At 59.9% G+C, this 24,344-nt stretch overlaps 3 protein-coding genes across 16 annotated transcripts; 2 read left to right on the forward strand and 1 right to left on the reverse strand.

Annotated features, from left to right (window-relative positions):
• Window positions 1-97: 97 nt before the first annotated feature.
• Window positions 98-6,949, forward strand: PHOSPHO1 (phosphoethanolamine/phosphocholine phosphatase 1). Of its 10 annotated transcripts, none has more exons than XM_042915354.1 (7): window positions 98-227; window positions 712-845; window positions 1,499-1,597; window positions 2,993-3,119; window positions 3,364-3,494; window positions 4,327-4,448; window positions 5,135-6,949. In XM_042915354.1, exons 5-7 carry the CDS (start codon window positions 3,450-3,452, stop codon window positions 6,018-6,020), a joined length of 1,053 nt encoding a protein of 350 aa, XP_042771288.1. In that variant the 5' UTR covers window positions 98-227; window positions 712-845; window positions 1,499-1,597; window positions 2,993-3,119; window positions 3,364-3,449; the 3' UTR covers window positions 6,021-6,949. The 10 variants fall into 10 exon arrangements, with proteins under 10 accessions (XP_042771288.1, XP_042771286.1, XP_042771294.1 ...); XM_042915352.1 differs by having other exon boundaries at window positions 3,382-3,494; XM_042915356.1 differs by lacking the exon at window positions 98-227 and adding an exon at window positions 234-338 and having other exon boundaries at window positions 3,382-3,494.
• A 293-nt stretch (window positions 6,950-7,242) lies between these two features.
• ABI3 (ABI family member 3) lies at window positions 7,243-17,260 on the reverse strand. 3 transcript variants are annotated; one of them, XM_042915350.1, is made up of 8 exons: window positions 17,051-17,260; window positions 12,066-12,233; window positions 10,794-10,970; window positions 9,329-9,414; window positions 9,105-9,200; window positions 8,758-8,912; window positions 8,133-8,264; window positions 7,243-7,753 (listed from the first exon to the last, which is right to left on the reverse strand). In XM_042915350.1, the coding sequence occupies exons 1-8, from the start codon at window positions 17,165-17,167 to the stop codon at window positions 7,590-7,592; spliced, it is 1,095 nt and encodes a 364-aa protein (XP_042771284.1). In that variant the 5' UTR covers window positions 17,168-17,260; the 3' UTR covers window positions 7,243-7,589. The 3 variants fall into 3 exon arrangements, with proteins under 3 accessions (XP_042771284.1, XP_042771283.1, XP_042771285.1); XM_042915349.1 differs by having other exon boundaries at window positions 8,758-8,915; XM_042915351.1 differs by having other exon boundaries at window positions 8,758-8,843; window positions 17,051-17,259.
• Window positions 17,261-17,614: 354 nt separating this feature from the next.
• Window positions 17,615-20,527, forward strand: GNGT2 (G protein subunit gamma transducin 2). 3 transcript variants are annotated; one of them, XM_042915362.1, is made up of 5 exons: window positions 17,615-18,010; window positions 18,263-18,610; window positions 18,905-19,005; window positions 19,385-19,485; window positions 19,866-20,527. In XM_042915362.1, the coding sequence occupies exons 4-5, from the start codon at window positions 19,402-19,404 to the stop codon at window positions 19,989-19,991; spliced, it is 210 nt and encodes a 69-aa protein (XP_042771296.1). In that variant the 5' UTR covers window positions 17,615-18,010; window positions 18,263-18,610; window positions 18,905-19,005; window positions 19,385-19,401; the 3' UTR covers window positions 19,992-20,527. The 3 variants fall into 3 exon arrangements, with proteins under 3 accessions (XP_042771296.1, XP_042771297.1, XP_042771298.1); XM_042915363.1 differs by having other exon boundaries at window positions 18,526-18,610; XM_042915364.1 differs by lacking the exon at window positions 18,263-18,610.
• Window positions 20,528-24,344: the final 3,817 nt, after the last annotated feature.

A 24,344-nucleotide genomic window follows, 5' to 3' on the forward strand; every position in this document is an offset into this window, starting at 1 on the left:
CCCGGGTGCTGCGGCAGCCGCAGCGCCAGCCGCGGCTCGGGCTCCGGCTCCCGGGCATTTAAAGGGGACGCGGCGGCAGCCCGTGGGGGGGGGGGGGGGAGATGGGGGGCAGGTGGAGGGGACGGCCCAGACGCACATCATCCACGGCCCCTCGGGACTGGAGGGACTCGTGAGCCGGAGCCCAGAAATCCGGGGGTGGACAAGACACCGCGTCCCCTCCAATTCCCGTAAGCACCCCTTAGCCCATCCTGCGCCCAGATACCTCAGCTAGCCCCTCTCCCCCACTCTTTGCACTCCAAACTAAGCCGGGACAGACCTCTGCCGCCGCCGCTCCCCGCGTGAGTCCTGCGCTCCCGGAGGTATAGGGGAGGGCTGGGGTCCCAGTGCGGGGTGGGGGCTGTGTGGAGTTTGAGGGCGCTCCTTCACGCGTGTCAGTGGGGGGAGCCCCTGGAGCGGAGAAATGAGTCCTCCTTCTTCCTGCTACCCCGGGAACCTCGTGCCCGGGTAGCCCTCTGTCCCCTACTCGGGCAAAGCGAAGGAATCTGTGCCCCCCCCTTGCTCCCCGCCACCCACGAGCCCCCCTGGGCTCCCCGAGCTGCGCACCGCCCCCCCGCCCCGCATTGGAGCGAAGCACCCGCCAGCTGGGGGTGTGCCAGAGTGCCTGCTTTCCAGCCACCTCTAAAAATATCTCTCCCCCCACTCCACCGGCAGCTGCCACCTCCCTGTCCACTGAGGATCCCCTTCCAGCTTGTCCACCCAGGCAGGGTGAGCCCAGAGGAGGCTCCTGGTCTCAGCTTCTGCACCGACGCCGGGGCTACAGGTCATCACGCCAGCTAGTCAGAACAGTAAGCTCACAGCTCAAGGGGGTCTCCGGGGCGATAGGGGACGCTCTCTGGCTGCCGCTGTCCCAAGAGCCACCAGGGACTCCTAAGTTCTAATCCTGAATCTGACGCTGTGCGACCTCCAGGATGTTAGCTTGACCTCTCTGGGCCTCGGGTTTTTTCCTATTTGCTGCTGGTGGTAGCGAGAAGGAAGAGACCGTGGTGACGTTGGGAATACTGCCCGGGAAAGGGAGAAAACCTCAGCTTAGTTGTGACATCCAGTTCCTAGTGATTGATACCAGAAGGTTCGGTCTTGGGCAGGGGGCTTGTCACTATGATATCTCCAGGGTCCTCACTCCCCACCCCCATCCCTCTCCGGCACATTTCCTGGGGGAAACTGTCCCCGAAGCCTGTCCTGTGAGCTCCACCCATTCATTAAGAGGGGACTTTCAAACTTAGGGCCCATGCCAAAGAGGGGCCTGTTTCCCTGCCCCATCTGCCACCCCATTCCCACAAATGTCATCTATAAGCATTTGTTGTAAAAGGCAGGAGGGAGCAAGGAGGAATCCGGCGATCTGATACAGAATCGGGTAGGCAGGCGCCGCTTTTCGAGGGGACTAGAATGTGGACCCCCTGCCACCCTTAACGAAACCCCCTCTCTCCTCTCTCTGCTCTAGCCATCTGGAGAAGCTCAGAGACCCCGTCTCCCTTTTCTCTGAGGGACTCTTTTTGGTGACCACAAAAGAATTTGGTCACTTAGGACAAAGCTGCCAGAGGTGAGTTCGCTTTTTGAACGTCATGAGAATGAGATCCCAGGAGGGCCTGGGACCCTCTGCTTGCTGTGGGGGTAAGGGCTGGGGGTTGGGGGGGTGGCTGCCTGGCCCTGCTCAGCTTCCGGGGGAAGAAACCCAGGATGCCTGGCTTTCTGCTCTGGGGAACGAAAAGAAACGAAGGCAGTTCACCAAACAGTAAATATTCAACTCATTTTCCCTGAATAGATGAAATGTATCGTTTGCTCTGATGCATAAGTTTTGTACACAACTGAAAATCGGTAGAATATTCTACCAAATTTTTTTTTTTTTTTTTTGAAGAAAGAGAAACAAGGGGCAACCGACACAAGGAGACCCTTTTCTATGGGATGAAAGTTGCTCTCTGCTTGAGTGGCCTGTGTTCTCTTTGTATCTTTGTATTTCCCGCTCACTTGTCTCCCCGAGCCCGGCGCGGCACGTGTCTGTGTCTGACCCTGCTTGTTTCTACCACGGGAGGGGTATCCCTTGACCTTTCTCCTACAATGCACTAGGCCTGGGGACGGACACAGGATATCAGGCAGGCTTCTGGAAGGTTGGAACTCCCTCCAGATAGGGCCTGGGGACACCCCTCCCATCCTCCAAAACATGCCATTCCAACGTCCCCATGCCTCCCTCCCCTTCCCCCCCCCCCATCTTCTTGATCCCTCCCCCCAACTGCTTCCCTTTTTTGCCCCCTGCCCCATTCGGCTTCGGCTGCCTTTCCCAATTCCTAGATTAAAAGTTCTTAAGGGAAAGGCTGAGACCCACATCCATCCCTGTCATAAGGGCTCAGTGCACGTATGGTTCAGGAATGGGGGGGTGGGATTGGGGTGGCTCGAGGTGATACGGCCTGTCCCTCTGACCTGTGTCCTGTTGCTGGGATGTCCCAGTCTCTGTCTTGGGGGCAAGAGGTTCTCCCTGATGTTCTGGGATGATCTGGGGTGAGTGTCACCTTGACAAAGTCAGGGGTTTCCAGTGTCATCCGCTGTCACCACCAGAGGGCAGCAACCAGCCAGACACTTGTTCTTTTGCGCGGCTAGTCGTGGGTTCTCAATATTTTTCCAGATCTGGCCCAGCTTCTTCTAGTCGCTCATTCAACCCCAGGGGCAGAGCGGAGGGATGGGGCATGGGGAGGCAGTGGGAGCTGTAGGTGGCATCCTCTGTAGCCGAGTTGGTGAAACCCCCACAAAGCTAAACCGTGTCCCCAGAGCCACACAGCAAAGCCCCGCAGAAATTCCAAACTGACTCCCGGCCGATTGCCAAGCTCTGAAGGCACCAGGGAGGCCAGTCTCTGATCACCTGTGATGCCCAGGGGTCCTGTTGCCCCCACCCCCGGCCACCTGTGGTACAATGAGCCTGGTCACCTGCCCCTCCCCCTTTAAGGGCAGAGAGCACGCAAGGCTGTGGCCAGCAGTTCGTGAACCAGGCTCCCCGTGGAAACAGCACAGCCTGGGGCACGTTCACCTCAGACGCCAAGTTCTCGTTTCGCGATCTGTCTTTGCCACTTACAGTGAGTGACCTTTATGTCGGTTAACCTCTCTCTGGGTCTCCGATAGTGTCACCTTTAACCTCTCGAATGTTGCCGGGGGGGTTGTGAAGACGATGTCTCGCAAGGGCTTGGCCGCCTGGGAGAACTGTGTCTATTTGAGGGGTTTTTACGGAGCCCCTGGGGGTGGTTCATCCTCAGCAGAGGAGACGGAAGCAGGCCATCATTCATGGTGGAAACAAAGCTAGCTGCGGGCACCCTCCAACAGACCTTGTGTGGTTGTCAGGAGCTCTGGACGACGGCTGGAGGCCCCACAGAGTCCCTGCAGGCGGTGCCCAGGGTTATGTACCAACGATGAGTGGGTGTTTTCCAGTTGCTGGCCTCCGATGCCTGTCTAGGGTAAGTGGGTCCCTCTGGGGATTTCTCAGGATGAGGCCTCAGCCCCCTTCCCCTGCTGCGGTGGAAGCAGCCCTATCCAGCCCCTTTCTGGCCTATCCTCGTCTCTCCTGGGCCTCCACTAATCCCTGGAAATTTCCATCCCAGGTGTGGGGGCCTGAGGCTTTATTTACATCGTCAACTCCAGGGATCCGGGGCCCCTGAGACTCCCAGATGGAAGTCAGTGAGACCAGAGGGTGACCCCAGGGACGAGTTCAAAGGGACAGTTCTATTAGGGAGGCAGAGAGCTAGGTTCACATCCCAGCTCCGAAACTGAGACCTTGGACTTCTGTTTCACAAGGCGGGCCGGGCCAGAAGCATCACAGGAATATCAGAGAGCGACTTAGGAAGAAACCAGAAGGAAGAGTGGGCCCGTCTGGACTAACTGGGGTGGGAGGCCAGGCGGGAGAAAGGCAGCGTGGAGGATATTCTGAAGCTGCACGCGATTTGCTCTCTGCCACCCGGTCATGTACCGCGGCGGGCAGGCAAGGTGGCGGGGACAGGCCTCTGAGGGCTTCTGCGGTCTCCATCTGCTTGCCTTTCTTTGTGCCTCACACATGCCCTGTTGTCCCCTATCCTCTCCCATGTCCTCTGGAGGTGGGGGACGCTGGCCCGAGGCCCCCACTTCCTGGAGCCCCCATCCCCACTCTGTCTCCCTGTCCGGTCCGCCTCTAGGCTCCCCTGGCACGACCTCCTCCTAGCCTTCTCCTTCCCTGCCAGGCGCCCGCCCCCTTCCCCTTCCCCTCTGCCTTTTCAGCCACGCTGCTCTCTTTCCTCTCCCTCACCTGTCTCCCAGGTATGTCGCAGCCTGGCTCGGGAAGCTCCTACCTCCCCAGGCCCCACTGCTTCTCTTGGTGCCCACTTCCTTCGGACTCTGGCAGAAACCCCACTCGCTGACGTGTTCCTCCCAGGGAATTGGCAAGTGATTAGTGACGATGAGCTGTCAGCACAGGGCCCTAGAAACTCCCTGGAGAAGCAGTGTCCCATCCTTGGACCCCCGCTAGCCACAGCGCCCAGAGAGCCGTCCTGGGTCACCTCGCCGGCCTGGTTATTCCAAGAGCTAAACTTCAGTTCTCTGGCAGCCCTTAGCTCCTATGGAGGCTCAAGGACCTGGCATTCGCAATCCACATGCCTTGGATGATACCAACAGTGTTCCCTGGCGCCTGGCTCCTTATTGTCCACAGTCCCATCGAGGGGACACGGCCCAAAAAGGGAAGGAGGAGGCTGCTTCAGTGGGATGAGCGCCCAGCCTCCCTTGCCTGGTCAGGGAAGAAGGGTGCGGAGAGGACTCCACACCACCAACCGGGGTCCCTGGGAGCCTCCAGAACGGCCTCGTCCAGAAACCTCCCCAAAGGAGTGACCCGTTGGAAGCTGCTCTTCCCCTCTTTTAAGCTGACCCCGTTAAGTCTCAGTGGCCCCAGATGAGAGTAGCAGAGACAGGTGCCAAGGACGCCCTCCTGGGGTCCGGAGGAGGATGGTCTTCTGAGGCCAGACGCCCGGCACAGTTCGCAGAGAGGTGCCGACGGGGTGGGCAGGGAAGGCTGGGGAGAGGGCGGCGGCGTTGGGGACTCCGCCCAGCTTAACCAGCCTTGGGTCCTCCTCAGGTCTTGGATGTGCCAGCGCCTCTGGCCGTGGCCCGCTAACCAGCCTCTCCCCGGCCGGCTCGCGCCGCGCCCCCTCTCGCTTGCTCCCTCCTCCTCCTCCTCCTGCTCCTCTCCCCCCTGCTCCCAGGACGGCGGGATGGCGGCGCAGGGCGCGCCGCGCTTCCTCCTGACCTTCGACTTCGACGAGACGATCGTGGACGAAAACAGCGACGACTCGATCGTGCGCGCCGCGCCGGGCCAGCGGCTGCCCGAGAGCCTGCGGGCCACCTACCGCGAGGGTTTCTACAACGAATACATGCAGCGCGTCTTCCAGTACCTGGGCGAGCAGGGCGTGCGGCCGCGGGACCTGCGCGCCATCTACGAGGCCCTGCCCCTGTCGCCCGGCATGAGCGACCTGCTGCAGTTTGTGGCCAAGCAGGGCTCCTGCTTCGAGGTCATTCTCATCTCGGATGCCAACACCTTCGGCGTGGAGAGCGCGCTGCGCGCCGCCGGCCACCACGGCCTGTTCCGCCGCATCCTCAGCAACCCGTCGGGGCCCGACGCGCGGGGGCTGCTGGCGCTGCGGCCCTTCCACACGCACAGCTGCGCGCGCTGCCCCGCCAACATGTGCAAGCACAAGGTGCTCAGCGACTACCTGCGCGAGCGGGCCCACGACGGCGTGCACTTCGAGCGCCTCTTCTACGTGGGCGACGGCGCCAACGACTTCTGCCCCATGGGGCTGCTGGCGGGCGGCGACGTGGCCTTCCCGCGCCGCGGCTACCCCATGCACCGCCTGATCCAAGAGGCGCAGAAGGCCGAGCCCAGCGCCTTCCGCGCCGGCGTGGTGCCCTGGGAGACGGCCACCGACGTGCGCCTCCACCTCCAACAGGTGCTGAAGACGTGCTGAGGACCGCGGCCTGCAGGGGGCGCCCGGGCGGAGAAGGGGGCGGGGTGGGGGCGGGGAGATCGGGAAGTACAAAACCTAGTTTTCCTACTCCCTTTTCCCTTTCGCTTTGGTATGTCCCTCCGGGAATTTCGGGAACTCCGGGCTCGTCCATCTGGGGGCCGGGGGAGAGAGTTCGGAGCCGTCCCTATCTATGCAGTTAACCCGGCTCGGCCGCCCCCCGCCCCGACCCAGTTCCACTGCAATGTTAAATTCTGGAGTCGGGCCCCCCACCGGGGTGGTGCGCATGCCTGGAAGGCAGACGTGTTTTCCAAAAAGACCTCGCCCTCCGAACGGAGAGGCAGGGGTTCCCTGACGGGGTGGGGGAAAGGAACATCTCCCACTGCTTTCACTGCTGCCTTGGGCCGCGAAATCTTCCCTCTCCCCCAGTCTTCTGTCAAGGGGACCCCGGTCCCGAAATCCTCCCGGCCGCGCCGCAGTCCCGGCGGGGAGAGAGGAAGCCCTCTGCCGAGGGCCTCAGGCCTAGATCTCGCTTCACCTATTGCGTCCCCACACTACACCCTTTTTCCTTTTTGCCCCCCTTCCCGCGCCTGCCCTGCCAGCCTCCCCAAAGGGGTTAGAAAAAAAAAAAAAAAAAAGCCAGAGGGAACAGTCGCCTCCTGGTGGTGAAACGAGGTAGCGCACTGTCCGGCTCCGGTCCTTCCAGCCAGGGACCTCGCCGCGCGCGACGGTGTCTCCTCCTCTCACCCCAGCCTCGTCTATGCAGCAAAAGACCAGGGACTTTACCAAAGTCGCCCCGCGGGCTGAGCCCTCTGCGCCCCCCTCCTCCCGTATGGAACAGAAAGCCATGATGTTTTCAAGCAGAGCCAGCGAAAGCCAAGCCCCTCCTCCCTCTTTGGTGTTCTACCGCTATAAAGGAGGTGAAGGGCAAAGAGCTGACTGAGGTCTCTCGCGCCGGTGTCCGGAGGGTGAGGGTGAGGCGACCCCTGCTCCCAGAGAGCCCCACGTCAGCGGGGGAATTGGTCCCCACTCTGGGAAGAGCGCCCGGCTCGGGCAGCCCAACCCGAACAGTAACACAGCGAGCAACGGGCCAAAAAAGGAGATTCAGTCAATGCAGAGGGGGCACCAGGGGGCTGGCGTAGGGGCCACCTCACGAGGACGGAAGAGACGGGGACAGACTGCTGCCAGCGGCAGCAGAGTGGGGGCTCAGTAATGAGCAGGAGCCTTTAACTCCCTCCTCTCTGGCCCCCCAGCCCTGCGGGTCAATCACCAGGAGGTCATCAGAGTTTTATTCAAAGTTGGCACTCAGTGCTGCATGGAGGGGTGGGTCTTCTGTGGACAAGATCACCAAAGTCCTTGGCTTCCGGTTCTTTCCTGTCTGCGGCAGGCCTTCGGATACATCCCTTCTCTCCCCAGGACCCCTTCCCACCACCGAAAGGAGGGGGAAGGGGCGGGCACAGCTCACAGGTGGGCAGGCCGGGTCCCGCCTTGACTCTGGAGCTGACTTTGCACTGGAGCTCAAGAGGCTCGCAGCGCAGTGCTCCGGGCGGGAGCTCAGAAAGCCCCAGGTTGTCAGCAGCTGGGCTCCACGTAGTTCCCTGGGAAGAATCCAGTCCCCTCCGAGCTGACGCCCTCACACCAGCCATCGGAGTAGCGGCGTGTGATGCAGATGACGGTGCCCTTAGAGAAGGAGAGTTCGTTGTCCTTCTGGCGGGTGTATGGGTACAGCGTCACCACTGCAGGGCGGGAGGAGAGGGTGCCGTGAGATGCGCCTCTTGCCTTACCATGGGGGGTGCAGGGGCCCCTGGACGGGATTCCAGGCAACGTCTAGGGGAGGCGGCTGCAGGGAGTGGGATGGGGGCGGGGGGGGGGGGAGTGTCTTCTCCAAAACTCTTGGGACCCCTCCCCAGCCGGATTACTATTCAGTGCCGGGCCAGCTGCCTGTCTGTCCAGCTTGGTTCACCACTCCTGGGTGAACGTTCGGTCAGCTCATCAGAAAATAGGGTGTGTGTGTGTGTGTGTGTGTGTGTGTGTGTGTGTGTGTAGCAGGCTCACACCCTTGAAGATTCTAGAGTATTAGGGGTGGGGGGATCCCTAGTCCCGGGAGTCAGGTACCTTTCTCCAGGTATGCGGCAGGGACCCAGCTAGGCTCCTCTGGCCCGAAGCCTGGTGGGGGCAGATGTGGCAGTCCCAGCTCATGGACGTCCAGGGGTGGAGGAGGGGGCAGGTCCAGGGGCAGCTCTGGTGCTGGGAGGGGAAAGCAGAAAGCCTGCAAATATGCACCGGGAACCCCCTCCACTGGTCCCAGAAAACTTCACTGTTCGGAAGCAAGGCTCCAGGATCTACCCATCGGAGGTCGTCTTTCTGCAGCCTTCCACCACCACGGTCCCCCCCACCGGGTCTCTAGAATGCAGTCGGCGCTCAGCAAACACAAAAATACTGAGCAGTGTAGCTCTGCCACTGAGCTGGGTGACCCTGGGGCAAGCGACTTAATTTAACCTGTCAGCCCCGACTGCACCCGTTAAGTCAGAGTGTGAACAACCTCGTAGGGCTGTTAAGGTCAAGCGAGAAAATGGAGGGGAAGCTTGAACACAGAGCCCGGTAGAAAGCAGGCGCGGAGTTGAGGCGAGCCAATTCCAGGCAGAGGGATAGGGGTGGGGTGGGGTGTTGGGAGGTGAGAAGAGACCCCCCCCCCACCCCGCCCCCGACAGTGGAGCCAGGAGAGAGCGGGGCTCCTTACCCAGCAGGGGCAGGGACACTTCCTCCAGCGGAGGGGGCGGCAGGAAGACTTCCGTGGTGGCCGGTGGAGGAGGCGGAGCCACGGGGCTGGGGAGAGGTGGGGGTGGGGGTGCTGCCTGCCCCTTGGTCGCGGACACCCCACCCACACCTTCGGCGCTGCTGAAGTCCAGAGAAAGCGGGGCTCGGCTAGGTTGGGGGACACCTCCCCTAACAGCATCCCCCAGCTGGCCCCGCCCCTCCAGTCGTTAGCCCCGGGGCCTGTGATGAGAGTCCTCTGGACCCTAGTAGTCCCCCTGACAACCGGTAGGGGGCCCCCTCAACCCCCTCACTGGGACTTGTGGGGCTCACCCTGCAGAGGCCAGGGAAGAGGCAGACGAGGCGGCGGAGAGCTTGCCGTCGGGCACCACAGGGAGCTGCACCGGCTCCGGGATCCGCGGTGGCCTCCTGGCGGCGGAGGGGAGGGGTGCCGTCAGGGGAGCCGGGAAGGCTTCCGGGGCGAGCGGGGGTCGGGTACGGGGAGGAGGAGGGGGGCAGCTGGAGGAGGAGGAAGTTTGAGGATGGCGAGGCCTCACCCCAGGGTGGCGGAGGCGGGCGTCGCAGGCGCCTTGATGCTCTTTCGAGAGAGGGTCCCCGTCCGCGACAGCTGCGTGCTCAGATCCTGCGGGGGGGCGGGGGGGGGGAGGAGGGGAGGAGGAAGCAGGGGACAGGGCTGACGTCTATGGGAACCCCTCCCCAGTACCCTCCCTGGTCCCAGAAAGGAAATGAGGGAGAGGCACCGAGAACTGGGAGGGAGAGCGCATTCACAGCAAGTTCCCACTTCCACTTCCCAGCCCCCTCTCCCACCCCCTCACCCCCCCCCCCGCCCCCCACGCCCGGCTCGCTGTTGCCTGGGCCCCAGGCCTCTAGTCCGGGGCCGCAGGCCCGACGGAAGCCTGAGCAGACGCGGTCTGACGGCCACTTCCTCCACCCAGCCTAGCATCCGCACCTCGCACCTCGCTCCCCAAAGCATCTCCGTGGCCAGCTTGGTGGCCTCTAATTCTGATAGATCCTAACCCGGCAGGCGCGCGCGCGGGGCTCAGGAGGTGGGGTGGGGGCGGAGGGGACCATCACACTTAGCAATGTCCCACCCGTCATTTGGATGGGCCTGCAGAGCTGGCTTTGGGCAGCTCAGGACAGAGAGGGGCAGGGCGTTTAAAGTGCACACAGGGCAAGGGCGAGCCCACACGTTACTGGTGGGGTGTCGCCAAGTCCGCGGACCTGGGGAACGCTGCCCTCTGCTGTACTCCGCGAGGCACGAGACAAAAAGGACCCGAGCTGAGGCGCAAAGAAGGAATGGAAGCTGGACAATGAGGAGAGCTCACTGGTGGGGAGGCCTGGTGGCTGGAGGAGGGAGTGCCCTCTCGAGACCCCTTTTGGGGGAGACGGGCCGTTAAGGGTGTTAAGAGGTCCTTTAGATCCAGGGGAGCCTTAAGCTGGCCTGGCATGTTGACGAAATGGACCGTGTGTGTTCTCCCCCCTCCCAGGAGATGAGCTAAGCAGAAAATGTCAGTGGCCGTGCTCCCCTGGCTTCGCAGGTCCCCTCTGAGTGGCCACATCCCTGCCCCTTCCCACCCCCACAGCAGCCCCCGGGGTGAGTGCTCTGCACGGTGACCTCAAACCTCCAGACAGAGGAAGTTGCTGTTCTCTGTGTGTGGCTGGGGAACGATTCTCATGCACGCCCCTGACATCCTCCCTTCCCCTCTTCCCCTTCACACCCACCCAGCCCCCACGGAAGGGGGTTGCTCGGACCCCACCCTCAGCAGACCATCTGGGGACAGGGTTAAAGGCGGCCATGGAGGGAGGGGCCGGGAAGGAGGGGGAGGGGGCTCGGAGAGTAGGGGTCCATCTAAGGTGATGGCTGCAGAGAGTGAGGGGAAAAAAAGGGCTGCGGGTTGGGACAAGAACATGGTCGTGGAAGAGAACTGGGGGCCCGGGGAGAAGGGAGACACGGAACAGGAGAGGGTGGGTTGTGGGGAAGAGGAGGGGCCCTCTCTCTACCTTGATCCCATGGCCAATGTCATCCAGGCAGCCAAAGTTGAGAGGTCTCCGGTAGTAAGGCGTGAGGGGAGGGAGGCTGTCGGGGGCGATGACTTTCTGGCCAGGGGGCAGCCGCTGGACAGTGGCTAAGGTGCCGATCTCCCTTCGGGCCACCTTCTCCATATGCATACTCACCATCTGCCACGACAGGGGTTGAGGTGACAGAGGGGGGAGGTGGCCTCCTCCCCAGTGCCCTTCCTCTGAAGGGAGGAGGAGGCTAGACACTTGGGGTGGGGGTGGGGACCATGGGAGGCCGAGAGATCCAGAGAAAGAGTACATTTTCTCCCCCCCCCCCCCACCCAGGCCACGCAGCATTTGGGAAAAGAGTTGCCAGGGGAGGAAGGAGCCACTTTGGAGAGACTTCCTGCTGGAAGAGCATGAGGGTTATTATTAGCTGGGGCAGGATCCAGCGGAAAAGAGAAAACCCGGCATCCCTGCAGATGCTGGGAGGAGACCGGAGCCCCGGGTTGGCTCGGTAGCGGAGGTGGACGGTGTGGCCCACGTGGAGGGGGCGGAGAATCGAGGCTGTATCAGCTGACTCTCTTGGGGGGACGGATAAGTGAATTCGCTTCCTCTTGGAATGTTCTGTGGGGCAACTCACAGCATCCAGAGGGTGGGAACTCCGGTCCGCGGAGGGGGGGGGGGGAGGGGGAGAGGAAAAGACACACCCCGCCGCGAACACGTGGGTGATGGGCAAGCCAGGCTGATGTGCCAGTGGATCTGAGCGTGTTGTTGATGGGGCAATTCCTCCGCCAGGGATCCAGGAAGGAAGGAGGAGGGTGAGTGTGCTAGATGGGCGGGGGGCCACTGTCTCGTGGTGGCATTGTCTTCAGGGCTGAAGACGGCCTTGCCCAGCAAACACTTCGGGTCTAGGACAACTTAGCCCGTTACCACCCCGGGGTCGAGATGCAAACAAGGCCCCTCTTCCTCTTTCTTGTCCTGTACGGCCAACCGGGGTTGGTCAGGCCTGCTGCCTACGGCGCCGGCGAGAATTCAGAGCAGGAAAAGGCTCTGCCTTCAAGGAGTTCCTAGTCTGGGAGGGCGGCAAGGCCCAGCACAGAGACATAACCAGAGAGGAGGAGGCTCAAAATGCTTGGGAAGCGCCAGGCTTCTGTGGTGGAGGAAGGCATTTGGAGGAAGGCGAGAAAAAACATTCGCCAGAGGAAGTGGCCGAGCAGGGTGGGGCTGAAGAATGGGGGGCCGGTGCAAGAGGCCCTCCGAAACGCCCCTTACCTGGCCCAGCGTGTTCACACGGGCTTCGACCTGCCGCAGGGAGGCCGCCTGTAGGTCCAGCATCCGCAGAGTGTGTCCGGCCAGGTTGCCTACTTGATAGGCCACACTGGCCAGAGCCTGGGTGGTGAAGGCCATGGTCTCCTCCAGCGCCCTCCGCTTGTCTGTGGCCTGAAACACACACGGCCCCGGTCTGAGGCCAGCCCAAGGATTCCGCTGGATCCTTGGCTGGGCGGGTAGGGTGGGAGAGGGTGGAGGGAATGTGGGGGCTGAACTGGGAGAAAGCGGGAACGCTGGAGGTTTGCCGTGGTTTCCGTAAGAATGATGGTGTAGGAAGAGGGGCTCGGGGACATTAGGGGAGCGAACGTGCAGCCCTGAGGAATGGGTGCAAGGGGAGGGAAAGATATCCCTCCTGGAAGAGACGGGCTGAAGATGGACCCCACCACCTCCTGAGGACCTTTGGGGATAAAGGGGGAAATGGAGAAAGGAAAGGGGAGGCTAGTACTGGCTGGAAGAGACGGTCTCAAACTTAAGAAGCAACCAACTGACATCAGGCCCCACCCCAGACCTTCCTTTCTTTCTTTTTGAAAGAGAGAGAGAGACAGAATGTGAGAGACAGGGAGGGGCAGAGAGAGAGGGAGACACAGAATCCGAAGCAGCCTCCAGGCTCCGAGCTGTCAGCCCAGAGCCCGACGCGGGGCTCGAACCCACAAACCGTGAGATCATGACCTGAGCCGAAGTGGGAAGCTTAACCGACTGAGCCACCCGGGTGCCCCAATCCCAGCCGTTCTAACCAGAAGCCCTGGAAATGCGGTCAATGAGTCTGTGCCTTTAAAAGCTCCCCAGGTGACTCTCGGGTTTCTTGTTTTTCTCCAGTCCGCGGGGTGGTGTTTGGGAACCAGTGACCTAGTCCATTTTATAGACAAGGAAACTGAGGCCCAGAGACGAGTGACTTCATTCATTCATTCCCTCAGAGTATTGGGAACAATACACTGATAATCCGGTAAATCTAGACTTCCAACCATGGCCTATATAGGGCCCCACAGGGTGGGCTCTGCTTTTCTGTCCCCCATCATCCCTTGCCACCCCCTCTCACGCACCGCCCCCCTCCATGCACATTGGCCATTAGGTTCCTGTTCCTGATCAAGCTAAGATTGTTTCTACCTCAGGGCCTTTGCACTTACTGTACTTATTTCCAGGACCCTTGTTGTTAAGTCTCAGCTCCTTAGAGACATATTTTGTTACCACCTTAAGATTCTCCTAGCCTATTTCTGTATTGGCTCTCTTCCCTGTTTCCCCTGTAGCCTTTTCCTCATAGCACCTAGCACTGTCAGAAATGATTGATCTATTTACTTTATTACCTGGCTCCCCCTCCCATCCGCCCTCCCATACACTAACACGTAAGCACGGTGAAGGCAGAGAGCCTGTCTGTTTTATTCTGTACCCTACCCCGGAATAGTGCCCAACGCACAGACGAGATTTAATAAATACGCGTTTGTGAGTTAAGTAATGAATTGACTGTGACCCCAAACACTTTCTGGGCATCTCCTTAGTGCATGGCAGGCGCTGTGCCAGGTGCTGGCCGGAGTCATACTGCCAGTCAGCCGTGGAACGGTGGGCAGGGAATGGCCGAAGACAGAAGAGGGTTTTGCTTGTTTGTTTGTTTGTTTTGTCTTGCTTGTTTTGTTTTGTTTTCAGTGCCCAGTCAGACCACGGGCACTGGAGCAAAACTTCTCTGGTTACTTGGTTCCCCACGCAGCTTCCTCATCTCAGGTCAGATCATGACACTGCTGTGATTTAGCCTGTCCCCCTCTCTAGGGGGTAGAGGTGAGTCCAGGGCAAGTCTGGGCCAGGCCCGAGCACTGACGGACAAGGACGCACCATGCTGCCCCCTTGCTAAAGGCCCTTGCGTGCTCCTCAGGGCCCGACGGCGGAGAGAAGGCGTAGAACCCATTAGAGCAGGACGCCTCCGGGGTGGCCTGAGCCAGGCTGGAGTCAAAGGGCAGGCCCAGATCCTTGTGGGCGGCCCTTCCCTGCCTTTCTGTTCCAGCAGCTAGATACTCATTTGCCCAGAGTTTATACCTCATCAGCGTATGTAACCAAGAGCCTTGAAAAGGCGAAGAAATCAACCTGAAATCAACCTGGGGTGTTTAAACCAGAAAGGATAGCAGGTCTAGTTTCTAGTTCAAGACCTTTCTTTAACAGGTGAGGACACAAAGGCCCAGAATGGGGCAATGACGACTCCTCCTTGGTCCCCACCCAGATTCCTCCCCCCCAGGTCCCCTGCTAGGACCGATGTGTGGAACGGTTAGCCCAGATAGCACAGTGTCTGCTTGGGCCCAGCTCTGGGAGGCTGGGGCCTGGATACCTGCTGACCCCTGGTTTGGGCTTGGCCCACAGTCGGGCCTGGAGGTACGCAGGTGTGAGATCCACCTTCATGGCCCGCTGCTTATTCATGATGCAAATTACCTTGTCTGTAAACTCAGTGGACTCTGACCGAGAACTCTGCAGTTGACCCCAGCCTGCCCTCCCCCATTCCCCATGGGTTTCCTGACACCTGGTTGGGGCCTTGGGGCTGAGGGAGGGGGCGGTGGGGAGGCCCGAGGGCATGGGAACCAGGCCTGGTTTAAGAGCACTTCTGAGGGGCGCCTGGGTGGCTCAGTCGGTTGAGCGTCCGACTTCAGCTCAGGTCACGATCTCGCGGTCCGTGAGTTCGAGCCCCGCGTCAGGCTCTGGGCTGATGGCTCGGAGCCTGGAGCCTGCTTCCAATTCTGTGTCTCCCTCTCTCTCGGCCCCTCCCCCGTTCATGCTCTGTCTCTCTCTGTCTCAAAAATAAATAAATGTTAAAAAAAAAAAAAAAAGAGCAGTTCTGAGAAGTTGCCCAAGCCCCTCATAGGCATTTGCTCCCCAGACGGAGATGCTCAAAGAGGCCGGGTAAGGTAACCGAGGTCAACTAGTTAGTGAAGGAAGCAGGGGTCCGGGGTCTCTGACCTGGGTCAGGGCTCTCGATGCCCTTGGTATTTTTACAAGGGCCGCTTCACCTCGCTGGAATTGACTTTCATTATCTGCCTGTGCCTTTCATCGTTCCGATGAATGATGATGATGGCAGCAATGGTAATCGTTTCCATTTATCACCCCCCGCCCCCACTAAGGGCCAGGTGCCAGGCTACCTGCTTTGACCATGATCACAACTGAACCCGTGTGACCTTCCCGAAGAAAGGGGTGAGAATCAGAGGGTATCTTGCCACGGGTCCTGCCGGAGTTAGGAGTTAGTTCTAACTCCGCGGAGTTAGAAACCGGACTCAGGTCGGGGCGCCTGGGTGGCTCAGGCGGTTGAGCGCCCAACTTCAGCTCAGGGCATGATCTCGCGGTTGGTGAGTTCAAGCCCCGCGTCAGGCTCTGTGCTGACGGCTCAGAGCCTACTTCGGAGTCTGTGTCTCCCTCGCTCTCTGCCCCTCCCCCCACTCATGCCCTGTGTCTCTCTGTCTCTCAAAAATGAATAAACACTAAAAAAAGAAAAGAAAAAAATTGGGACTCGGGTCTCGGTGACCCCTAAATCCCCTGTGCGCGTGGTGAATAGAAGCGAGAACCCATCTGAAAGGGCCTGGGGGTGCACAGAGGCTACGGACAGAACTCCTTCTGCCCTCGTCCAGAAGAGAATGCCCTCCAGCACCACGAGAACCCAGCTGCCTTCCGAGCCACACGGTCCGTGTCCTCCACAAACGGGTCACTCAACATCTCCGCAAACCGATTATTTCTCAGGGTCGCACATTCACCTAGAGGTTTGGGGATGGGCTCTGGAGTCAGAGTTCTGGGTTCGCATCCGGATTCGGCCACCGGCTTGGAGACCTCGGGAAAGCGAGCTCGGCTTTCTGAGGCTCAGCCTCCTGGCTGTAAAGTGAGAGCCCCTCTTCCCTCTCAGGACGGGGGGGTGAGGACCCACAGAGGCCATGCGGGCCACATGCCTGCGCAAAGGAAGGGTGCAGAGCGTTTTAACTGCTATTATCATTGACCCTCTTTAATCTGCCATTTTCCCCTAAGCACTTGCTACTTTCATTTTTTTTTTTTTTTTCCAACACTTCGACCCCGCCGGGAGGTCCCCGGGCCTTCCAGTGCGAATGAGCTGGCTTTGCCTCATAGGGCATGTCAGGGAAGGGGAAAGGGGGAAAGGAGAGAGCCCGGTTTCAGAAGTCGGGAGGCCGAGGCCGAGCTCTGTCACATCCGAGCTGTGTGACCCTGGACAAATCACCTTGCCTCCCTGAGCTGCTGGCTCTTCACCTACGAAAGAGGAATGACGCTACTTGTCTCATAAGGTGCTTACGAGCATTAATGAAAACACAGAGGTGCTCAGTCATTGCCAAGTTTCCCTCGGCCCTCTTCCCTCGATCCACGAATCTACGTTGAGGGTCTCGGAACAACTATACAATGTAGGGAACTGTTCTAAAACGCCACGATGGTCATCTTTTGCCGGGAGACGGCTCCCAGCCATCACGTTGTCCTTCCCCTGCCTCTGCGTCAGACCCCGTCTCTTTAACCCAGCCTGGTCTTGAGGTCTGTCTCCTCTCACTCAGATACCGGGGAGAGGCTTCTCTCCCCGGTCTCTCTCAAGTTCACTGTTTGGAGAGTTCTGAGGTCTCACCTGGAGACAGCCTGCGAAAGGAAGGACGACGGCAGCATTTGCATGTGGACGCGGCTTTGGGCCTCTGGGTGCGAGCAGGACCCAGGAAGGAGATGAGTGGCCTGTCCTGGAGCGTCTCTGAGGCTCCCGAAGAGAGGAGGGACCTGGGGGGGGGGGGGGGCGGTGGGTGCGGGCTGGGTAGCACAGCACCAGGGCTGAAGTTTTGGGGGCCTGGAAAGAAGCCGGGGCCTGGGGTGGAGTATTTCCCAGCCGGGGCCCAGGACGCGCCAGCACCTGTCAGAATGGCTCCCGTGGTCCTGCCTTGGAGGTGGGCTCCGGGCCCCTCGGGGCCTGTGCCCCGTCTGCCTACCTGCACGTAGTTGTCCACGCAGTAATCGGCGACACGCAGCAGGGCGCTGTGGTTGCCCCGCAGGGCCTCCCGGCCCGTGGGGATCTCAAGTTCCTGCAGTTGCTGTAGCTCGGCCATGGCCCCCCAGCCTCTGGCTGGCTCCCCTGGGAGCCGGCCGGTTTTGCGCCTCACCCTGTGCTTGATTGGTCGCTCTCCCTTCCCCCCCCCCCCCCACCGCTTTTGGTTTCCTCTGCGTGAGAGACCCAAACCTGCTTGCAAAGGGCAGGCGGGCTCATTCCGGGACAAGAGGAAGTGAGTCCCTGTTCCCTGGGCCTGAGACTCTCTGCCCCCTGCCCAGAGGAAGGGGGAAGCCAGGGGCCCCTCTGGGAGCCCAGCCCCCCAATCCCTCCCAGCAGAGGAAGCCAAGGTCGGGGCGCTGTGATTGCTCCCTGGGCCTGGAGAGGAAACTGCTAGGCGGGTGGGGGGTGGGGGTGGGGTGGGAGACGGAGGAGGAAGGGGGCTGGCCTGCTCTGGGGGGATTGGGGAGTGGAGGTGGATTTTCCACTCATGGAAGGGGAGGAAAGGGCAGAGGGTGGGGGTTTCCTTGGGAAGCTCAGGGATGAGTCACCAAGGGCCTGGGGAGTGGAGGGTGGTGAGGCTATGGAGACCAGTCGCGCTGGGGGCCGTAGGGTGTTGAGCAACAGTGGAACACAGCCAGCACAAGAGGAGTCGGCTCAGACACGGGGAAGACACAGCCAGAGGCCCCCTGAGCACCGTTCCCAAGCCTCTGAAGGCTTATGTGTGAAGGAGACCTGGGGCCCATGCCCTGTGCCTGATGGAGGTAAGACGAGATGACGTGGGAGGGACTCCGATTAGACAACAGGAAGGAGTTGGCTTTGAGAAGCACCAGGTGTAAGATCCAGATTAGCCTGTGGATTTCAGGAAGCATCGGCGGACAGAGCAGCGAGCTGGTCTCAAGAGGTGCGTGCTTTCCATCCTGCGTGGACAGGGTGGTTGGACTGGAGGCCTGCAGGGCCCTGGCCTGCCCTTAAATTCTTAGCACTCGCAGCTGGGGGTGGGGCTCGGCGTCTGGAGCCGGTGGGGGGGGGAGTCAGGGTGGACTCCAGCCTCCTCCCAGCCCCTTGCAGCGTCCCTTGTGTCAACCCAGAGGGAGGAGAAGAAGAGGATCCCTTACTGGCCATATTGGTGTCTCCGGCATCTGCTTCTCGACAGGGTCCCTTTGTCGTGGGACAGGTGTCGGCCTGAGCCGGAGCTCAGGATCTACGAAACAGCATAGCCCTTAGGTGGTTCAGGAAGGAGGCCGAGAGAAATATCAGGATGTGGGCCCCGTGCTCAGCGATTGGAGAGGGAGACCCGCACTCAGGGCTCAGAGGGACACGTGAAGGCCAAGAAGCACGGACCCGGACGTTAGAGGTGGCCGTGGCCCCAAGTGCTGGCAGGCACAGCCTCCTAAGTGAGGAGTCTGTTGTTTGCAGTAAGCAAAGGAAGGACTGGACGAGCTGCAAGGAACTTGTGAGGTGTCATCGCAGGGCTCCAGGGGGAGACACCACCATTTCTTGGGTGAGGGACGTTAGGAGCTGGTCTAGGACTTGCTTCACCGAGAGGAAAAGGCTCAGAGGAGGCTCAGAGGGAGGGGAGGGGAGGGCTTGGGAGAGAAGACACGGGGAGGGGAGTGTGTTGGGCCGGAGGGTGAGGACTGGCTGTAAGCCAGGAGGGTCACTAAGGGACCAGGGTCGGTGCACGGGGCAGGGTATCTGCTCCAGGGGCAGTGAGGGCTTGGAGGCTCAGGCCAGTGGATGGGCTTAGAACCCTGAGCCCCTGATCAGCTTAGGCATCAGAGGTTTTGGCTTCCAGACCATCTGCTTTATCTGAAGACTTCCAGCTGATAAGCGGGGGAAGCTCAAACACCGTCTTGTCTGAGTCGGGGACTTGAAGTGCACATTCTTTCCGGGCAGGTGAGAGGGGCTGAGGTTGTGCTGGGCTGGGCTTTAGTCTTAGAATTATTCAAGTGAGGCACCTGGCAGGCCTTCCCGATGACCCTGTCGTGATGGTGCTGATTGTAGCAACTATCGTCATCATAATAAATGCGTTTACGATTCATTATGCGCCAGCCAGAGTGTTAAAAATATTTGAGATGCGTTTATTTTCCTAGGACGCGCAAAAATCATACAAGGAGGGGGGGTGCCATCATTATACCCATTTTGCAGATGGGGAGGGGGTGGGAGGGAGTCTAGGGTGTGAATACACAGGGCCTGAGGTGAGGGGCAGGGCAGGGCAGGGAAGAGGGCTCACGGGGACTGCGATCCCAGCTGCGAAATCCTTTCCAGGACCCAGGTGTCCCGGGGGGCAGGATGGCCCAGGAGCTCAGCGAGAAGGACCTGTTGAAGATGAACGTTGAACAGCTCAAGAAGGAAGTGAAGAACACAAGAGTTCCGGTAAGCCTCGTCTTCCCTCCCCTGCCCCTCTTCTCTTCTCCACCACAGCCCGGTCCTTTCGGAGCCGGGACCCCAGGAAGAAGGGACAGACGGTGGGGTGGATGGTGCAGGAGAGGTAGGACGCAGAGGGAGGCTGGGGGTCAGCCCCATGGGGGTGGCCAGGAGCGAGGCCCGCGGCCTGGCGGGCCTCCCCAGCTCCGGCCAGCGCCCCTCGGAGGCAAGAACTCACCCCCCCCCCCCAGCCCCTGCCTGTCCCTTTGGTCTTTTTCCTCTGCAGCCTCTGTCCCCACCCTGCCCAGGACCTGTTTTCTTGGACCGAGCGAATCATGGATCCCGACAGACAAACAAGGGCTCTAGGGCCACACTTTGTTTCCTCACAGATTTCCAAGACGGGAAAGGAAATCAAGGATTTTGTGGAGGCTGAAGCAGGAAATGACCCTCTTCTCAAAGGCGTCCCCGAGGACAAGAATCCCTTCAAGGAGAAAGGGGGTTGTGTGATAAGCTGACGGCCCTGGGGCCCCCTTGCCCTGAACGTCCGTCCCTCCTCAGCCCCACTCTCCACCAGGACGCGAGTGTCCCCGGACGCCCAGGGAGCCAGGCAGTTTTCACCGTCTCTGGGCCACAGCATGAGTAAAGACACCTGGCCGTGCACTTGGGGGTCCGTTCCCCAACCCCTTCGACTCTCCCCTCCTCCACCTGCTGGGTCACTGCTGGTCCCGCCTGGAGACCCTCTGAGGAGAGCCTCCTTGGCTCAGCAGCTGGCACCTTGTGCGGTGGGGGTCTGAAGAGCGTGCGACACCCTGAGACCCGAGACGGGAATCCTTAGAGACATTTACTCCTCCACAGGGCCGTCCTGTCTTCCCCTCCACTGTCTTCCGCAAACCGGCATTCCTATTCAGAGTAGTTTGGGTTGAGGGCCGGAGTAGGGGGTGGGGGGGGGGGGTCCTTCTTCTGCGTCGTGTGTCCGATCCCTTGGTCCTCCCCCTAGTCACTTTAGATCGCCCCAGAGGGGCCTGAGGACAAAAAGAGCTTGGCAACTCATGATGTCATGATTTCTTTCATATTCCTTTTTTTATGTTTACTTATTTATTTATTTTGGAGAGAGAGAGAACAAGCAAGGGAGGGGCAGAGAGACAGAGACAGAGACCCAGAATCCGAAGCAGGATCCAGGCCCCGAGCTGTCAGCCCAGAGCCCGATGCGGGGCTCGAACTCACGAACCTGTGAGATCACGGCCGGAGCGCAAAGTCGAACACTTAACCGACTTGAGCCACCCAGGCGCCCCTGTAGTTGAGATTCTTGAGTGTCTCTTCCGTGCTGGGCACGAGGGGGGAAGAATGACGACGCTCACGTGGCTCCTATTTTCACGGAGTTTAGCGGAGAAGGTGTGCAATTAGGTGCACCTGAGCGGGAGGGGACGTCAAGGGGTCAAGGGCGGTGTAGGGAGGAGCACAGCGCAGACACTCAGGCCTGTGGGCAAGGTCAGCGTGAACTGTTGCGGGCCGGTGGGCAGCAGGGCGGAACCGGGCAGACGGAGGCCCAAGAGGGAGAAGGGGGTCAAGCCTTCAAGAACCTTCTGCGAGCGCAGTCAAGAACTTTGTTCTTCACTCTCATTGCAGCAGAAGGCCTGCGAAGGCATTAAGCAGCCAAGGGACAGGAACTGACTCGCAGAAGGGAGGCTGGACCCCACGAAGGAGGATGCTGATTCCTGGGCCTTGTTAGCAAGGAGATTACGGTCTTAGGGAGCCACAGGCGGACTCACGTGATACAGGGCGCTCAGTGCAACGTGTGGGGGCAGCGGGGGGGATGGATGAGGGGACCCAGAGGAGGACAGCCTAATCCAGCTGAATGAGTGAGTTGCATCCTGGGAGGGAAAACAAGGAAAGGCCTCTAGAAGGAGGTGATAGCCTCATGATGTCATGGTTTATTTCATATTCTTTTTTTTTTTTTTATGTCTATTTATTTATTTTGGAGAGAGAGAACAAGCAAGGGAGGGGCAGAGAGAGAGAGAGAGAGAGACAGAGACAGAGACAGAGACACAGAATCCGAAGCAGGGTCCAGGGGGGAACAAGAGAGGGGCCTAGAGCTTTGGAGTTCACGGCTAGAGATGTGGGCTTGGAGGTGAGCAGAGGGGTCTTGGTGTAACCCACCTTCGTCTGCCGGGAGCGGGTTGGCGGGTGTTTGCAGTTAGAAGAAAACGTGTTTGGCAAGATTGAAGGCGGGAAAGCACGGAGACAGAGAGACAATGAAGGAGATGATCACTGGATCCGGGGCGTTGGCCGTCGTAGGTCTAGAGCGGGGAGATGGGGGTGAGGAGTTCTTTGGGTAAGATAAGGTTTTCAGGTCCTGACACCTCGCTGAGTGGTGGCCGAGGGAGAGGGAGCTGTCGAGGAGGACGAGTTCCTGGCTTGGGAGATGACCAGATATGACCGAACGGTCACCCACGGGAAAACAAACCCAGCGTAACACAGTGATCCCGCTGGGGCTGCCCGCTCTCTTAGCACCCAGGGCCTGCTGGTGAGGTCATGGCCGCTGGTCAGAATCCAGGACCTCCTGGGAAGGGTCCACTGCTTTCCCCAGGCCATCCTGAAAATTCCCTCCCGACCCCACCTCGCCATTCTGCGATTCAGCCTTGAATAAATTGAGCCACTCGCAACATATCCGGCCTGGGAGAAGGAAAAGAGGGACGAGAAAGGGCAAAGACGTAAATACGAGAATTCTTGGTGTTTTTTTTTTTAATTTTTTAAAAATGTTTACTTGTTTTGAGAGGGATAGAGAAAGCTCGAGCACGAGGCGGGGGGAGGGGCCGGGGAGGGGGCTGGGTAGAGAATCCCAAACAGACTCTGCACCGTCAGCGCGGAGCCCGATGTGGGGCCTGAACCCACACCTTGAACCCAACCAACCGTGAGAGCACGACTTGAGTCGAAACAAGAGTCAGACGCTTAACCGGCTGAGCCACCCAGGAGCCCCAAGAACTCTTCTTTTTTTAAGGCGGGGGGGAGGGTGAACACTCCAGAAGGTTCTAGCGGTAGGAAAGGAAAAGCAGGTGGGGGCTACGGCAATAGGGCCACAGGCCCTGTGGCTGTGGCTGCCTTCTCCCACCCGCCCGGTCCTTGGCTCTGCTACCGCCAGGCGGAATCTCACTGATTGGCGTCTTCGGTCGAGGGGGTGACTCTAACCGTTATTCCTGGGGCGTCTGAACCCCGGACGGGGCTCTGCACAAAGTAGCAGCTTCTCCTGCACACCTGCTCTCAGGGCACACTGCCCAGGTGCCCCGGGTGTGCTCTTGGCTCCTCCCACACCTGTCCGGTCCACCCCGAGGTGTGGGGGCAACCAGAAGATCCCTAAGCCATCCGCTCCGAGCCCCCCTTCTGTCTGTTTTCCCGGTGCCAGAAGGGGCCTCAAAGGGCCGAGGAGTTATCAGCCTCAAAGGAATTATTAGTTGGTGCCCTGGTGGCCGCATTCCTTCCCCGCATGCCCAAACCTTCACGAGGTCAGCGATGAGCATGATGATGAGCTGGGGGGGGGGGGAGGCCTGGGTGTCATCTAAGCCCCCCCGTCCCCGCCTCAGTCCCGTAGATCCGGGGGGTTCACACCCATGAGAGAAAAGCCCCGTGCGTCGTGACTGGTTCACTTCAGAGCGCAAGCAGCCGTCTTGTGACCGCCCCTCGTCTTTGCCAAGTGTCTCCCAGCTGGCACCAAGCCCGGGCTTCGCCGGACCCCTCCTTCGCTTTATAAAGCCGGCAGGGTCCAGAGGACGGACAGACGGACACACGGTGAGATCAGCAAATCCTGAGAGCATTCGCCCCTTGCCTGAGATTTACAGAACACTTGCACAGGTGGTACAGAAGGTTCCCGTGTCCCCCTCCCCCAGCTTCGCCTGATGTTAGCATCTTCCAGAGCCACGGCACGTGCAACACAGCCTCTATTCCTGCCTCTCTGGCTGCTTTGTTTCATGAGCCCCCGTCGGCCCAGGGGTCCCCCCGTCTGTGGGGTTATAAAGAGCCTCTTCTGCAGGGGCGGCCTTCTGGTAAATCTCATGCCACTTGAACTCAGTCTAAGTGGACCAACTACACGGCCCTCCCCAGATACCGTTGTCTTCAGTCCCTCCATTGGGCTCTAAGACCTTGATCATCGGACCAGAACCTTGATTGCTCCCCAGGAATCAGAGAGGAAGGAGTTTCCTTTCCCTGCTGATTTTTGGGCCACTCTGAGAAGGGCGGTTCCCAGAGAAAGGGGAACCACGGGGATCCAGGTACGCAGACCTGCTCAGGACCTGAATTGGGGGATCGGAGTAAGAACGGAGAGGAGGTGATGAATTGGAATGACACTCGGGAGGTAACGTTTTCAGGGCTTGGAGGTCGCTCGACTCCCAGCAGGACGGCAAGGTAACTTTCACGGCTGACGTCAAGTTTCTTTCTGGGATGACTGAGCGAGCGAATGGTGGGGTCACCAGTGGGAACGCCCTTCTCACCAAATGATTCTAGGTGATTCCCCTCGGCTTCTCCTCCCTCCCCTCGTACCCTGTTGAGAACCACTGGGAGGTGGCGGCTGATTCTATGGAAAGAGGAGGTGAGTCCGTGCAGGATGGCTGCGTGGGGCAGGATGGGAAGAGGCCAACGATGGAGCTTGGAGAACATCAGCGACTCAGGAGGAGGAAGGGCCATGAAAAGGACCAAGAAGGGAAGGCCAAGGTGCGAGGAGGCCAAGCACAGAGCGGGCCACTGAAGTTCTGATGACCCTGAGCAGTAAAATGACACCAAGTCAGGAAAAGGGAGGCAGAGAGGGGCTCGGACTCCTGATTTCCTGGTCAACGAATGTCAAGCTGAAGAATTCTTAAATTCTCTGTCTTCTTCCTTCC

Source organism: Panthera leo, chromosome E1 (genome assembly GCF_018350215.1).
Source record: "Panthera leo isolate Ple1 chromosome E1, P.leo_Ple1_pat1.1, whole genome shotgun sequence".
NCBI classification, from domain to species: Eukaryota; Metazoa; Chordata; class Mammalia; order Carnivora; family Felidae; genus Panthera; species Panthera leo.

Coding starts and splice junctions, on each gene's coding strand:
- ABI3 (XM_042915349.1), bottom strand. CDS start 17,167: ATGGCCGAGCTACAGCAACTGCAGGAACTTGAGATCCCCACGGGCCGG. Junction 9,201..9,328: donor CCCGCCTCCGCCACCCTGGG/GTGAGGCCTCGC, acceptor CTCCGCCGCCAG/GAGGCCACCGCGGATCCCGG. Junction 7,754..8,132: donor TGCCGCATACCTGGAGAAAG/GTACCTGACTCC, acceptor CCCGCCCTGCAG/TGGTGACGCTGTACCCATAC.
- PHOSPHO1 (XM_042915354.1), top strand. CDS start 3,450: ATGAGTGGGTGTTTTCCAGTTGCTGGCCTCCGATGCCTGTCTAGG. Junction 3,495..4,326: donor GCCTCCGATGCCTGTCTAGG/GTAAGTGGGTCC, acceptor CCTGTCTCCCAG/GTATGTCGCAGCCTGGCTCG. Junction 4,449..5,134: donor GTGTTCCTCCCAGGGAATTG/GCAAGTGATTAG, acceptor GGTCCTCCTCAG/GTCTTGGATGTGCCAGCGCC.
- GNGT2 (XM_042915362.1), top strand. CDS start 19,402: ATGGCCCAGGAGCTCAGCGAGAAGGACCTGTTGAAGATGAACGTTGAA. Junction 19,486..19,865: donor TGAAGAACACAAGAGTTCCG/GTAAGCCTCGTC, acceptor GTTTCCTCACAG/ATTTCCAAGACGGGAAAGGA.